The sequence below is a fragment of the Coenobita brevimanus genome, chromosome 98, assembly GCF_032717465.1.
Source record: "Coenobita brevimanus isolate Jiangsu-jjx chromosome 98, ASM3271746v2, whole genome shotgun sequence".
In the NCBI taxonomy this organism is placed as follows: Eukaryota; Metazoa; Arthropoda; class Malacostraca; order Decapoda; family Coenobitidae; genus Coenobita; species Coenobita brevimanus.
Genome location: NC_137051.1, coordinates 39,288,147 through 39,304,951, shown reverse-complemented (window position 1 = coordinate 39,304,951; position 16,805 = coordinate 39,288,147). Strand labels below are relative to the sequence as shown.

At 41.5% G+C, this 16,805-nt stretch overlaps 1 protein-coding gene across 2 annotated transcripts in view; it reads right to left on the bottom strand.

The window, feature by feature from the left end:
• Uggt (UDP-glucose-glycoprotein glucosyltransferase) overlaps positions 1-16,805 on the bottom strand; it is a 188,732-nt gene that overhangs the window by 106,154 nt on the left and 65,773 nt on the right. For both annotated transcript variants that reach the window (XM_080283702.1, XM_080283701.1), the window contains exons 13-14: positions 10,209-10,415; positions 7,197-7,280 (exon numbers count right to left, since the gene is read on the bottom strand). In XM_080283702.1, coding sequence (XP_080139828.1) covers positions 7,197-7,280; positions 10,209-10,415 — 291 coding nt within the window. The remainder of the gene's footprint in view (positions 1-7,196; positions 7,281-10,208; positions 10,416-16,805) is intronic.

The following is a 16,805-nucleotide window of genomic DNA, read 5'->3' as shown; positions in this document are numbered from 1 at the left end:
ATCATAATATTTTCCATCCCCGCCTCTTTACTTAATTTCCAGGTCACTTTAAGTATCTCATTTATTACACTTTCTGATGTAAACTTGACTCTCATTGGTCTTCTTTCCCCTTTCTTATAAGGCCCTATCCTCCCTACTTCCTCAATTTCTTTTACCCACTTGTCTCCTTCGGGGTCAATCTTGCCTAATATTCCTCTCACCAGGTTCGTGTCTCTCTCGAGTCGTACGAACCTAACCTTTTCTTTCTCTTCCCTGTTTCCAAATACTACCACACATCTGCTCCTTTCTACAGTTTCTCTCACTATTTTCTCTTTTTTCTTCAGTATTTTCACTACATTTTCTTCCATTTCTTTCTTGTTCATTTCCTTTTCTTCCTGGATGATCTCTCTTAAGCTGACCACTTCTTTCTGTTCTTCTTCTACGTGTGCCCACTTTGCCTTATGTTCTTCTAATACATTACTCACCTTCTCCGTTTTATTAGTACTCTCTTCTAGTTTCCTCCTCAATTCAACATTTTCCCACTTCAAATTCCTAATCTCTTCATTCGCCGTTTCATTGGATTGGATCAGACTCTGTATGGTAGTTTCCGTATTTACAGACACATCCTTTATCACCAGATTCTCTACTTTCTTTTCAAGTTCACTAATCCTCATAATTAATGTTTTAACCAGGTCCATGACATTGGTATTTGCATCAAATCCTTGAAATTCTAGTCCATCATTGTTTACATTTTCGGCCATGTTTGATGTTGATTAAATAGCAAAACAGCTGTTACCGAAAAAAACTACAAACATTCATGTACAGTCTAGCCAATAAATCTTTACATTTTTGGTAGTCTATTATCTATCTATCTATCTATAGCCCGACGCCCTAGTCCCGCAAAGGGTGGCCGCAGACAAAACGCCTCCAAGTCACTCTGTCACCCACCATTTGACTCCCCTCCCCCGAACTCACCCCCCCCTCCCTCATATACCTCTCAACTCCATCCCTCCACCTCATCCTCGGTCTACCTCTCCCTCTCCCTCCCTCCACCTCACCTACATACACCCTCTTAGTCAGTCTTTCATTCTCCATTCTCTCCACATGTCCAAACCACCTCAGTGTACTTCTCCTAATCTTTTCAACCACATCCACATCTACCCCACAACGTTCCTTCACTTCTTCATTCGTTAACCTGTCCCTCCACGTCACTCCACATGCTCCTCTCAAGTAACTCATTTCCACTGCTCTCACTCTTGACTTGTTCCCCTCTTGCAAGGTCCACGCCTCGCTTCCATACGTCAGGGTAGGGATCACAATACCATCATGCAGTGACTTCTTAACTTCCATACTCACCTCCCAATTTCTCATCACTGCTTTCAGTGTACCAACAACCTTTCTTCCCTGCTGTACCCTTTCACGTACTTCATCCCCCACAGTTCCATCCTTACTCATCACACTACCCAAGTACTTGAATGCACTCACATTCTCCATATCCTCACCATCCAATCTCACTGCACACTCTGTGACTTCATTCCTCTCAAACACCATAGCTTTACTTTTGTTTACATTAACTTTCAGATTCCTCCTCCTACACACTGTCCCAAATTCATTCACCAAACCTTGCAACTCCCATTCATCTTCACTCAATAATACTGTATCATCAGCAAACAGCAACACCGGAAGCTTCCAAATCTCACCCTCATTCATTAGGGCCACCCCCACATCCACTGCCCTACCTTGCACCTCCTCTACAACCCCATCCATATATATATTAAACAGCCATGGAGACATCACACACCCCTGTTTCAGTCCCACATTGAGATCAAAGAACTCACTCAGCTCACCATCCACTCGCACCGTAGCCCTAGCTCCCTCGTACATACTCTTCACAGCACTCAACAATTTCCCCTCCACTCCATATATTCTCAATACCTTCCACATACCTTGCCTATCTATTCTGTCATAAGCTTTCTCCAAGTCCATGAAGGCAGCATACACTTTCCTTCCCTTCTCTAGATACTTCTCCACTAAACATCTTAGAACAAATATCTGATCTACACACCCTTTTCCCTTCCTAAATCCCCCTTGTTCTTCTCAAACTAGCTCCTCTGTCATATGCCTAACCCTATCAATGAGTATTCTACCATATATTTTACCAGTCACACTAAGAAGGCAAATACCCCTATGGTTACCACATACTTCTCTCTCCCCTTTTCCTTTGTACAGAGGAACAATTATACCTGATTTCCAGTCCTCTGGAGCCCTTCCCTCTTCCCAAGCCAATCTACACAACTTCCATATCCACTCCACAACAATCTCACCCCCATACCTAAGCATTTCACCACACACTCCATCAATTCCTGGGGCCTTTCCCAGCTTAATCTTCTTCATCGCTTCCACTACTTCCGACCTACTGATCTCTTCCTCCCTCCTCTCATCTCTTCTTCTCCCAGCCATTCCCCAACCACTTATACTCACACTGCTCTCACTCTCTACATTCAACAAATCCTCAAAGTGCTCCTTCCATCTCCTCAATTTCTCTCTCTTCTCCACCAGCAATCTATTATTCCTATCTTTCACTCCCCTACTATTTCCCCTTTCACACTGCCTTACTTTCTTTACCTCCTTCCAAAACAATTTCTTACTCTCCCTCCATTTCACACTCAGATTCCTCCCAAACTCTTCATCCACTTTCTTCTTACTCTCCTTCTCCAGTCTCTTAACCTCCCTTCTCCTGCTCACATATACCTCTCTCTTCTCTCTCTCATCTTCTCCCCTACCTCTACTCGCCAACCATTCACCATATGCCTTCTTCTTTTGTTCCACAGCTCGTTTCACCTCATCATTCCACCATGCTGTCCCTTGCACACCCTTGCATCTCCTCCTCACTCCACAAACCGCCTCACATGCTGCGCTTATCTCTTCCGTGAATATCTTACATACGTCTTCCACCCCTTCCATCTGCTCTAGCTCATACCTTCCCAATCTTTCTTCCACTATGCTCTTATACTCTGTCCTTTTCTCACTATCTTGTCTATTAACTTTCATTATTTTAAATTTAAAACAAGACTTTAGGAGACAGGACAGACAAAATTCCTGAAACTACTTAAGATTAGCAGCGATGGCTGGGACGTCTGCTCTCTCTGGCTGTTTCTCCGTGTGTGTGTGTGTGTGTGTGTGTGTGTGTGTGTGTGTGTGTGTGTGTGTGTGTGTGTGTGTGTGTGTGTGTGTGTGTGTGTGTGTGTGTGTGTGTGTGTGTGTGTGTGTGTGTGTGTGAACCTGTGTTCCACTTTGACACACTAATCATCTGGCTTCTGGTGTAAGTGTTTAAACAGGGGTTCCATTATCAACACCTAACTGGTGCTGGACACCTGGAGTGAAAAATGAGACTTGCTAAACTTGCCTACACAAAAATATGGGAAAATCCAACTGCTTTCACATTCCCTATCTTCTCATATATAACTTCTGACAGAATTACTACCTAACCACCAACTTCTGGGCATTTAGTAGATAACAGTATCATCATCATTATCACCATCCAGCCCTCCTTTCCCACCGAAAAGTGGGGTGTTGTAGGGTCCAGTGAGCATTATGCATAATTAAAAATATGTACCACATTAACCCTTTAACCGCGGGCATTGGTTTGCCCCGACTGGCCTCTCCTGCAGGGGTTCCAGCCAAAATGTAAACAAACTTTAAACCTTTATAACTCTGCACAGAATAAATCTAGAGCGAAAAATAAGGTACCATTAGAAAGTACTAACCTTCGGCTTTGCAATGATGTAGGTTTCATGATTTCATTTACTATCACTGGATGGGCAGTGCCATTAGAAGTGAGCGATCTAAAATCACTATTTTTCGCTCACACACCATTACCAAATGCCAACCTCATTCTGATAATAATACTATAAACATATATGAACACTGCACATACGATAAACACCCACTCTGTATTCACTGAGGCAGGTAAAAGGCACTGTAATTGCCCGCACTTCACTGCCACATCAGCGGTGTTGTAATCACTATTTTTTGCTCACACACCATTACCAAATGCCAACCTCATTTTGATAATAATACTAGAAACATATATGAACACTGCACATATGATAAACACCCACTCTGTGTTCACTGAGGCAGGTAAAAGGCGCTGTAATTGCCCGTACTTCACTGCCACATCAGCGGTGTTGTAATCACTATTTTTCGCTCACACACCATTACCAAATGCCAACCTCATTCTGATAATAATACTATAAACACATATGAACACTGCACATACGATAAACACCCACTCTGTGTTCACTGAGGCAGGTAAAAGGCACTGTAATTGCCCGCACTTCACTGCCACATCAGCGCTGTTGTCACTCACACAGCTGGACAGATACTGATGCGTGTTTGGTCAGGGGTGGGGTGGGGGGCCTGGGGAGTGGGAGGTGGGAGCCCGGGGGGTGGGAGGAGGGAGGTGTCAGCTGGAGTGAAAGAACTTAATAGCTACTCTCCCTTGAAACAATTGGCGCACAGAAAAAACGCGCGGTATTCAAAATATTCACAAACATTTGAGAATGACACCCGCAGTTTGGTCCAGTTTTTGCAATGTCATTCTGGGATGACACCCACGGTTAAATGGTTAAGGGTACTGAACAACGGTGAGTGCTGGGCACAGGGTGGTGAGATCTGGTGGCTTTGTGAGGCTTACAGGGATCAATGATAACGTAAAGAAAACAATAAAACACAGTCACTAAACCATAAAAGGTTACATCACTGACTAAAAGAAAATAAATAAATAATGATTGGCAATGTCTGACCTCACAAGGAAGAACATACTTGGCTGTAGGTATATTTGTGCCTGTATTTCATTGGATTACTTACAAAATATGAGTGGCAGGAGGTGGCAACCATCATTAGCTCACTTGATATAAAATAGTGCTGCCTTCTTCTTCCTTAGGGGACTCTACAGAGTGACAAGCCTAATGATTTCTTGTACCCCAAGAATCCTTTCACAACAGTGAGTGGCAACCATATAACCAAATAATGGGATGATGTGGAGCCTACTATGGTGTCCCCGTTAACTGGGCGGAAACGCAAATGCAGTGTCCACCCATGAACCAAACTCCCACACACTTCCTGGCACCTTGCCACAGCATAACGCTGTCCATTGCAAGCGATCATCAGTCCAGTGCACTGGCCAGGGCTGTAGGGGTGACTGCCTGCCTGCGGTTGATGGGTCTGGTCAACCAGACCAAGGTTGATCTATTACTACTACTGGTAACAAGACACAGTGCCAAGACACAGCAAACCCATTCCCAGCAGTCATTTTAGTGCTGACATACAAAAACAACAGGATATCAAGTCAAAGACATTACATATCAAATTTGGGGTAAATCAGGTAAAAATTTACAATTTTATGCCCATTTGAAACTTTAGGCCTGACCCACCTGACACTGATCCCCCTACTGCTAACAAGGGGGTGACCCCTCTGATGTAATGAGGCATGTTATAGGATGAAGATTTGAAAGATGCACCATTTGGTTTTGGTTTCATGTCAACATGACAAATCGGAAATGAGTTATGGGGAATTTTTTTTTTTTTTTGGGCCTACAGCCTGGGCCTTGGCCCAGTTTGACCCAAACTTTAATCAGGTGATCATAAGGTCATAGCCCATCATCCCAATATCTTTAGTCAAAATTGCATTGGTAGTTTTCGCATAAAGTTGTTAAATGACAAACAGACAGACACACAGACACACAAACAAACAAACAAACACAAACAGACAAAGCGAGTGTAAACAATACCCATCCCCGAGCCCCTCTGGGGAGGGGAGGGGAATTACAAAATAAAGATAAATTAATTAACTTCTGAAATTTAGCTAACTAGTAAATAAATTTTGAAAAGTTAATTTAGTTTATCTCAGTTGGATAATTGCACAATTAACTTAAGTACAATAGTTAAATGTGAGGGTTACACAACCCAGTACTGGATTCTTTTTTGTGAGGAGTCCAGGATAAGTAGGCAGGTTCACTCTAAGTATATTCTGAGTGCCTGGCTGATGTGCTTATATTGCATCAATGTTATTTTCTTTCAAACTGGAGAAATTAGGACACAGGGAAACCTAGTCTTTGCTAGCTAGGATATCCATCCATCCATCATCCAATCTTATGTTGCCCCATGAGGAGCGTAATAGCCCGGGGCTAGGCAAATTGGTTCTAACATTTAAGATGAGAGTGACCAGCTAGGATATACCAGGAAAAATACTGTATTGGTTTACAGGCCCTTAGGTACTGGAGTGAGACACCTTCATACGGTGGCACCGACATAACCAAGCAGTTCCACTGCCTGGTTATTCAAACATCCCCAATTCCCTCTCTATGAACCAAAACAAGGATGGTGAACTGTAGAAGAGCAAACTCAGCCAGCAGGCAGGGTTCACATCCCGATGGGCCTGGGACCACAACAGCAAACACTAAATCCTATGATGCTATTAGGGCTGATGACAGAAAAGCATAAACCTTCTGGAGTGTACTGGTGATGAGGTGACTGAGATGGTTTAGGCATGGTGAGAGGATGGAGGATGACAACTCGGTGCGAATGGTGAGTGAACAATGGGAGTAGGGCTACAAGAGGAAGACCTGGGATGAGGTTATTGAGTGTGATCTCATGGATAAGGGAATGAATTGGGGGGTTGCCAGAAATCATGCAGTGTGGAGAGCTGCCATTAGGCGACCTAGGCTGAGGCATGTTCGAGCCTTCATAAACAATACAATAGGATGATCAGCTCTCTGAGTCTGGGATGGTTCCTCCTATCACCATTTTTAATGACCAGATGGTATCAAGAGTGGCCAGAGCTTTTTCTTGGAGTGCCTCTCAAAGAAAGCAACTTAGAAGTAAAATCTTAAAGTTCTGGAGAGTGAGCACTATGGAGTAGTTTTTTAATGGCACCACAAGTGGCATGATAATGACAGGCCTGGCAAACTAAGGAGGTTGCCAAGGATGGTAAAGCTGCACTTGGCAAGTCCTTCAAAGTGTATATAATTCATCAGAAAGTTTCATGAGTCACAGCATCCATCACCTACATTTTATTGCCTAGAAAGTTCTCCCACAATTCAACAAAATGCCTGGTGGTGTCATAACTGAGGGGTATTCAACACTCTCTCTATGGATCCTATGACTGCCTCCTTAGAGTAATGGCAGAGCAAGATGGCATGTTGTTGATACATTACCTTCCTTGCATAGATGGAATGCAATTCAATTATCTCATTCTTCAATGATGACAGACGGGATTCAAAGGCTTCAGTATCCATACCCTGAAACATGTGAGGTTATTGTTAAATACAGTATTTATTAAAAGAACAATATATATATATATATAAAAAACAAGAAAGTTCTACAACAAGTCAGTAATATTATACTGTACACTGATAACCACAATCTTCCATTTATTTATGCAGGACTACTCTGGGATTTGCCCACCCACCCCCATTTATTTTCCATGTGAAATAAAAAAAAATTTAAGCAGACTAAAAAAAAATGTAGTAGACCAACTGACTGATGCTTGGCAGCTCTATCAAGAGAGCAACCTAACTCAACTTGGACTATAAGAATAAGACAAGGACAATATTACCAATGATTTGAAAAAACTGATTCAACAAAGTGGCTGCTGTCTTAATCCACTTTATAAAATTGGCATTTTAATGCACTAAGGCCAGTGAGAGCATGACTTTCATTGTTTGAAAAAATTTTAACACCTGTTGGGCTGATTCTCTGTAAGATTGTTTAACTCCCCTAAGAGATTTTTTATCCATCCATCATCCAATCCTACATTGCCCCATGAGGAGCGTAAGAGCCTGGGGCTAAGCAGCTGGTCCTGACATTTAAGATGAGAGTGACCAGCCTCACTTGTCCCTGAGTGGCATTACATGAGCAATCAACCCCAATCACCCCTTGGATATAAATCTTCACCGGCTCAATTCGATTGGAGTGCAATAATTACCCACTAAACCACCAGGTGCCAAAATTTGGTTATATGGTTACCACCCAGCATAGTAAATGGTTTCCTGGTGTACAGGAAACCATTTGGCTTGTCACTCAGTGTAGAGTCACCCACAGGCAGAAGGAAGAGGCAAGTTTGAAGGAAAGAAAGAGGGAAGAGGGAGTGTAGAGTCACCCGCAGGCATAAGGACAAGGAAAGAATGAAGGAAAGAAAGACAGAAGAGGATGGAAGGAAAGAAGGATGAAGAGGAAAGGGCAGACACCCGAGAGCATCACTACATCGAGTGGGTGCCAATGTAAATTGTATCTCATTTCTGGCTTGAAGCTTGGCCAATGCAGACCTTCACCGTGCCTCATATTATGAGGTATGCAGTTCGGCATAGGTTAATAGCAGGCATGAAAAATTAGAGAAGGAAGGAACGGCAATGGAATCATTTGAGATTGTAACATAAATCTGAACAATGAGTTATCAAAAGAGACTACACTTTCAGAGCCATCTGATTAGAAAAGAGAAGGGATGGAAGAAGTAAAGTCATTGGAGAAGGTTTCTTGCAAGGTGACATACAGTGGTACGACTTCACACTGGAGGGTTCATTGCACTTAGAATGGATGATGTTTCTGGCAGGGCAAAATAAAGATAAAGCATGATTCTGGCAACAAAAATATACTGTGATGCAAATGTTTCAAGTGGAAGTTGGTGTTGGTACTTTTTGAGTCACTTCCTTGTTGTAGCCAGCACATAAACATACATTACATAACCAAGTATTATCATTATACGTCTGAGGATGTGAAAAGGAAATGTGTGCTTCAATGATCGAGAAAAAACCTCTGTACTGCACTGTACAGAGCACATTCAGTTGGCCCTCTGCCATGGAAACATTAATTATTCCAAGGAAAGTCTAAAAAGAACTGCCTGAGGTCTGCCCAGTCTGCATTGCTAAGGGCCACTGGCCTACGAATTGGCCACTTAGTCGAGATGTTTATGGAGAGAATGACCAACTGCTTTCCCAATTGGAACTGCGTACTGTAGGCAATGAACCCCACTCACCTCTATGTATGATGATAATATTAATATTAGGTTAATATTGGAATGTGGTTTAACAAGGTAGTTTACAAGGATTCTGAGATGCATTTGCATTTTTCTCACATGAGTAAAGTTTTCCTACAACCTGGTCTCTGAAAACACAGTGTAGTTAGGGACCAATAAACCATGTTACTTGGGGAACCTTATACTGTACTGTATATGAAAGTCTGAAATATTAATACTGGTACCCTAGTACTGTACAATAAAATACTGTACAGTAGTAGCTCAATTTAATGTGAGAGAGAGATTACAGGAGTTTGCTTTAAACTGACGTGTTGCTTACAAGGATATAGTTTGTTCTGGGACTATCTACTGATACCACTTTCAGTGCCCTGATGTTTTTCTCTTGTCACCTCTACTCACAAGGAAAAATAATTTCATTAAAAAAAAAAAAAAAAATGGTATCCACTAACAAGCAAACTAAATAAACAAATGTAGTCTGTCTACTGCTCAACTGAGATGCATACCATCTCACTTCCTCTTAACACTTATTATGCATTTGCATTAACCTCTACATACCTATAAAATAACAGGCAAAATATAATTTTCATGTAAATACAAATGGAACATAAGCAAAGTAACAATGATTAACTGGATCTACAAATGAAATTCAATATAGCAAGACCGTTTAGCAGCAGGGTAGACAACTATCTCCATCCTCCTCTCTCCATTTCACTCACCACTGTTATGTTTTACGAATGATTCTCAAATTAAAAAATTAACAGAGCATAATTAAATTATTGTAATTTAATAAAAACACTTGCACTAATATCACATAAAGTACAAACAACAGCTAATAAATGTACCACTGTTTTTAGTTTCATATATACTCTATATGCTCTTACAACAATAAACCTTTCCTGACACAGTGCTTTTGAAAATCTTTTTTATTTTCATTTATTTTTTTTACAAGGGGTGCTACACTGATTAACTAACTGGACTCTGTAGCATGTCCTAAAAGAAGCTTTGATGAGAAGCACGTGGCAAGAAGACTGTTTTACTTATATGCAACTGATGTGACTTGTGTAAAATAGGAAGGATTCATTTCAAATTGATAAGTCTGTATTTGTTGTATCACTTTAAACTGAAAATTAGAATCACCTTGTTTTAAATATATGTTCTACTGTAATTCCTACTGTTTATCCACTAGAATACTCACAGTAACTGCAAAGTCTGCCCATTTTTTATTGTTCTGTAGGACCTTTCGAGCATTCTCAGGCACCAGTATCTTGCAGAGGAATTGTCGGGCAAGTGCAGGAGGGAGGAATGCTTGGGCCACCTCCACCACACGGCTCATCAATCCTGGTGAACCTTTGCTGCTGTCACGGTTGTGGATTGCACACAGGCGCACACTGTTACTCTCGCGCTGCCAAAAAAATGAATGTGATAGGTCAAAAAACGCTGGGACAACCCAAAAAACTTGATGTCTTTGGTTATCACATACATACACTAGACTGAACATCTGGAACCAGTATACACAATATTAAGATACAGATTCAATACACAACTAATAATAATTACAATTCTGCATGACAATAAAATGAAAACTAATTACACTTTTCATAATTTCTCACCAAACCAAAGAGTACTGAGGAAAACAAATAGGATGAAACTGTGAAGAGAGAAAATGACTGCTCCACCTCCCCCCCCCCCCAAAAAAAAAAGCCAAGTGCTAGAGATCCATGTCACATGATCAGTGAAGCTCCCATAAACACAAAAGCACATTCACTTCATGTGTTAACAGCCATCCATATTCCTACAGCAATGTTGCCAGACATCATCACTGGCCATCTTTATCCCTGTAGCAATGTGTTGGAGGATGTTTTTATTCTTACACGTAAGTGTTGGTGGTCATCATTATCCCCACAGCAATGCACTGGCAGCCATCTTTATCCCCACAGCAATGTATTGGAGGCCATGTTCATCTACACACCCAATGCTGCAGAGCACCATGTGTGTCCTTGCAAGCAGCTTAGTTAAGGGGAGTGGACGCCAGCAGGGGCCAATTTTCGACAGACAAAGGCATTTTGCGAGTTACTTCATAAAATAGCTTCGAGTGTCACTCATTCTCTGTAAAAATTTGACAGACGTAAGACAATTCTTTCCCCTTCAAACAAAATATTTTGTAATTCCAATTTTGAGGTAACTTCCCTGCAGAAATCTCCATTTTCTATGCAATACATATTATGACCACTTTTTCCCCTATTTGTTTCCTTTTTTGTTTTTCTGTAAAAATTATGTCATACATCTGGCAATGGGTATGCGAGTGTGTGCAGCGTGGCAGTGAAATGGTGAAACGGCAGAGATGATATGACACTGGGAGAGGTGAGATTTACCAGCCTTGGTCTCAACCTGTTCTCAGTCTGCGCTAATCTTGGCCATTTTTCATGGTTTTTGCACACTTTTTGAAGGTGGGGCAACCGTCTAAACTACTGCAACGTCAGAAAGCAGCAGTGGAGAATTTCACGCCATTTCAAGGGGAGAAAAATGTGTTGGAAGCAGCAGTCCCTTCTCCACCATCATCACCTCCCCTATCACCTGCCCCCCCAACCACCACCTCACCTCATGACCCCCAAACTTCTACATCTTTTTCTCCAACTTTGTCTTCTCCAACACCCTCTACCTCTTCATAACCATCCCTAACCCTAACTCATAAAATGAAAAAAAGTACCTTAGTTGTTTCTAATTGTACAGACACTGCAAGTCGACCGAAAACAAGTATCTCGGAACTAAACTTATTGTCCTTTAGAGTGATGTAACTCCATTAGTTTTGAACATAAGACAAAAAGCAACACACTTACAAAAAGAGGAATGAAAGGGGAACATTTTGTGCATATATTTTTTTCAGAGACTGACAAACATGACTGTAATGATTTTTTGAACATGGCAAAATGGGAGTAAAATTTGGGATAAATACATAGGCATTTTGGGATTTTTTTTGTTCAGCAATGGAGAAGAATATTAAAAAACTTTTAGAGCAAATTATTAATGAGGGTTTCATTAGTAAAACTACCAAATATTGTAGAGATCAGAAGAACACACTTCCCCTGGTTTGCCATTTCTCGCATCACTTTTTTTATACATATTATCTATCAATCTATCTATTGCCAGACACCTCAATCCCGTTCGGGGTGGCCACAAACAAATCGCCTCCACGTTGCCCTGTCCCCCGCCATTTCACTACCCCACTCCCAACTCACCCCCCCCTCTCTCATATACCTCTCCACCCCATCCCTCCATCTCATCCTCGGCCTCCCCCTCCCTCCTCCCCCCTCCACCTCACTCACATACACTCTCTTCATCAGTCTTTCATCCTCCATCCTCTTCACATGGCCAAACCACCTCAGCGTATTCCTCCTAATGCTTCCTATCACATCCACATCCATACCACAACGCTCCTTTATATCCTCATTTGTCAGCCTGTCTCTCCATGTGACTCCACAGGCTCCTTTTAAATAACTCATTTCCACTGCTCTCACTCTTGACTTGTGTCCTTCCAGCAACGTCCAAGCTTCACTTCCATACGTTAGAGTTGGTATCACAATACTGTCATGTAGTAACTTTTTCACTTCCATGCTCACGTCCCTGCTTCTTATCACTGCTTTCAAGGAACCAGCAACCTTTCTTCCCTGCTGTACCCTTTCAAGCACTTCACCCTCCATACCTCCATCCTTACTCATCACACTACCCAAGTACTTGCACATACTCACATTTTCCAATTCCTCACCATCCAACCTCGCTGTACATTCACTGACTTCACCTCTCTCAAAGACCATCATTTTACTCTTCCCTACATTCACCTTTAGATTCCATTTCTTACACACTCTCCCAGACTCATCCGCCAACCCTTGCAGCTCCCCTTCGTCTTCACTCAACAACACAGTATCATCTGCAAACAACAGTACAGGGAGTTTCCAAACACTACCCTCTCTCACCAGGGCCACTCCAACATCCACTACCCTACCTTGTACCTCTTTTATTACCCCATCCATGTACAGTGCCTCAAGAAAGTATCAGTACTTAGGGGTAGATAGTTTTGAAATCATACATTCACCTCAGGCGTGTTTCAGATCACATCATTGGTTTTTCAGTTTGTTTCCCACATAGTTGTTCTGATACTTTTTTGAGGTTCTGTACAGATTGAACAACCATGGAGACATGACACATCCCCATTTCAACCCAACCTTCAAAGAGAAAAATTCACTCAGTTCACCATCCACACGCACTGCAGCCTTAGCACCATCATACATACTCTTCACAGCATTCAACAACTTCCCATCTACTCCATATATTCTTAATACTTTCCACAATCCTTGTCTATCCACCCTGTCATATGCTTTCTCCAAATCCATGAAAGCCGCATACAACTTCTTTCCCTTCTCTAGAAACTTTTCCACTAAAGATCTAAGAATGAATATCTGATCTACACAACCTCTTCCCTTCCTAAAGCCTCCCTGTTCTTCTCCAACTAATTCCTCTGTTCTTTCTCTAGCTCTGTCAATAAGTATCCTACCATACACTTTTCCTATTATACTAAGAAGACAGATGTCCCTATGATTACCACACACTTCTTTTTCCCCTTTTCCTTTGTACAAGGGAATAATTATATCTGACTTCCAATCCTCCGGGACTCTACCTTCCTCCCAGGCCAATCTGCACATTTTCCACATCCATTCTACTACTATCTCTCCCCCATACTTCAGCATTTCACCACACACTCCATCAACTCCTGGGGCTTTCCCCAATTTAACTTTCATCATTGCTTCCACAACTTCTATCCTACTGATTTCTTCCTGTCTTCTCACCTCCCTCCACCTCCCAGCCATTCCCCAGCCACTTATACTCGCATTACTTCCATCCTCTATGTTCAACAATTCCTTAAAGTGTTCTCTCCATCTGCTCACTTTTTCTCCCTTCTCCACTAGTAATCTACCATTTTTATCTTTCACTCCCCTGCTAACTTCACTTCCACCCTGTCTTACTCTTTTCACCTCTTTCCAGAACATTTTCTTACATCCCTCCATATCTATTATGCATTTATTATTTTTTTTCTGTAAATACCAATCAACGATATTCGCTCAAACTTTGGGATGTTACTGCTTACAGAAAGTAACAAAACATATAAAAAAATCAGACAGATATAAGAAAAACAAATGTACCTTCATAAGTAACAACTGTCCACTCCCCTTAACCAGCAGTACCAAACCAGGTATCTGACTGATGTTTATGGATGGTGAATGATTAGTGACTGATGATGACAAACAGTGAGAGTTAATGAATGACTAATGGTGACAACTGTAAATGACAGCGGTTGACAGTGCCAATGATAACCTATGATAGTGACTGATGGTTACTGATGGTGACATTGGTGAACAATGGTGACTAGTGGTTGAATGTTACAGACCACTAGTGACTGAAAATGAAGACAATGGTGATGATCTGATGGAGTGCTTGTAAAGGGTGCCTGGGAGCATATGAGAATGCATGGGTATGTAAGCATCTGTATAGGTAAATGTAACAGTGAAATGGGGAAACTGGTGGAAATGGGTAGAAAAAGCAGACTCTGGTTGGGAGCTGGGAATGACATAACCTTAAGTATATGTACTGGTACTGTATTGAATACTCCAATAATTCATACTGTAGCCTATTTGCTTTGCTGGTTGGAACAATATGCAGTTATCACGAATGGGCATCTCCTACTGCGTGTACACAGATAGAAGTCAACTGTTAATCAATTAACCCAAAAACTGGGGAACTGAAATTTCCTGTATTTTCCATGCTGCATAAAATAAATTAATTAATAAAATAAATAAATATAAGCCCAGCTAGTCAAAATCTAATCCTACAGCATCCTTCAGCCTCATTTCTCTCAATATGAGTTTGAAGTAGGTGGCATTACGAAAGAGGATCACAATTTATCACATACTGCATAAACAGTGAACCACATTCACATTTATACTTATCTGGGAGCTTATATGAAAGTATAAAGCAAATAATATAATATTGCAAAGTTACTTTTTATTGTCAACACAAAATTTTGTAGAAAATTATACATTTGCCATTATGGGACACTAAAAACAAGTTTTAAGTGGGCACTTTCCAATCATTATAGTACCAAATAAAAGTTCCGTCACTCAGGCAGGAGACATGTTAAGATAAAGGGAACAAATAACTTGTGTTGTGCAAGTACAATTCCTCATCCTTCCCCCTCCACCCTTACACCCTTACAGTCAATGAGCACAGCCAGGAGAACTAATTACTCAACTCATCCACCTTTCATCTACTGTGCCTGTTGATGGTACGGGTCTGTGTGTATGTATGGGGGGGGGGGAGGTGAAGTAACTGTACTTGTGTGTGAATGTTTTTACATTCTTAATCTTAACATTTCCTATCTAAGCTACTTATCGATATATTCCTTTGGTATTGTGATGACTGTAATTGAGCTTATCTACAACTATAAAGCAAAATGAGAAATAATTCTTTCATAAACTATGTGATGAAAGATAAACACCACTTTTTGTCAACTACATTACCACACAGCAAAAACTCTTTAACGCAGACAAAATGGGAGGAAAGGTTTCCCATGATGGAGGTAAAAAAAAAAAAAAAAAAAATCTACAACACTTACTGTTTTATTCAGTGTTGCCTATCAATCTATCTACAGCCAGATGCCTTAATCTCATAAGGGGTGGCAGCAAACAAGTCATCTCCATGTCGCCCTGTCCCTCACCATTTCAATGCCCTCGCCCTAATTTACACCCCCCTCTCTCATATTCCTCTCCACATCATCCTCCATCTCATCCTTGGTTTCCCCTTCCCTCTGCTCCCCACCACCTCACTCACATACACTCTCCTCAATAGTCTCTCACTCTCCAACCTCTCCACATCATCAAACCACCGCAATGTATTTCTTCTAATGCTTTCTACACCACAATGTTCCTTCGCTTCCTTACTGTCAATCAGTCTCTCCATGTAACTCCTCATGCTCCTCTCAAAAACCTAAATTGCCAACAGCGCTGGCATTAAAATCTTTCACATTCAAATGATTTACTAACCTTCTGGCAGCTGCCTGGATTTCCACACCTCTGGCTAATATTCCATTTGTATGCTGAAGTCTCTATCAAACCTTTTCATGTTCCTATTCCCATCCATCATCCAATCCTACGTTGCCCCATGAGGAGTGTAGGAGCCCGGGGCTAGGCAGTTGGTCCTGACATTTAAGATGAGAGCGACCAACCTCACTCATCCCTGAGTGGCATTACGTGAGCAATAAACCCCAACCACACCTTGGATATAAACCTTCACCGGCTCAATCTGACTGGAGCACAATAATTACCCACTAAACCACTAGGCGCCAAAATTTGGTTATATGGTTACCACCCAGTGTAGTAAATAGTTTCCTGGTGTACAGGAAACCATTTGGCTTGTCATTCAGTGTAGAGTCACCCATAGGCAGAAGGAAAAGGAAAGAATGAAGGAATGAAAGACAGAAGAGGGAGTGTAAAGTCACCCGTAGGCAGAAGGACGAGGAAAGAATGAAGGAAAGAAAGATGGAAGGAAAGAAGGATGGAGGAGAGGACAGGGCAGACACCTGAGAGCAGCATTACATTGAGTGAGTGGATGGTGAGTGCCCCCACCTTCCTATTCCCAACCTTCCTTATTCTCTGCACACTGGACGGTTACTGTTCCACATTCAATTTCATGGCATATGTTTGCTATGTTTCTTTCAGCTGTTACACATCCAATACTAAGTGCT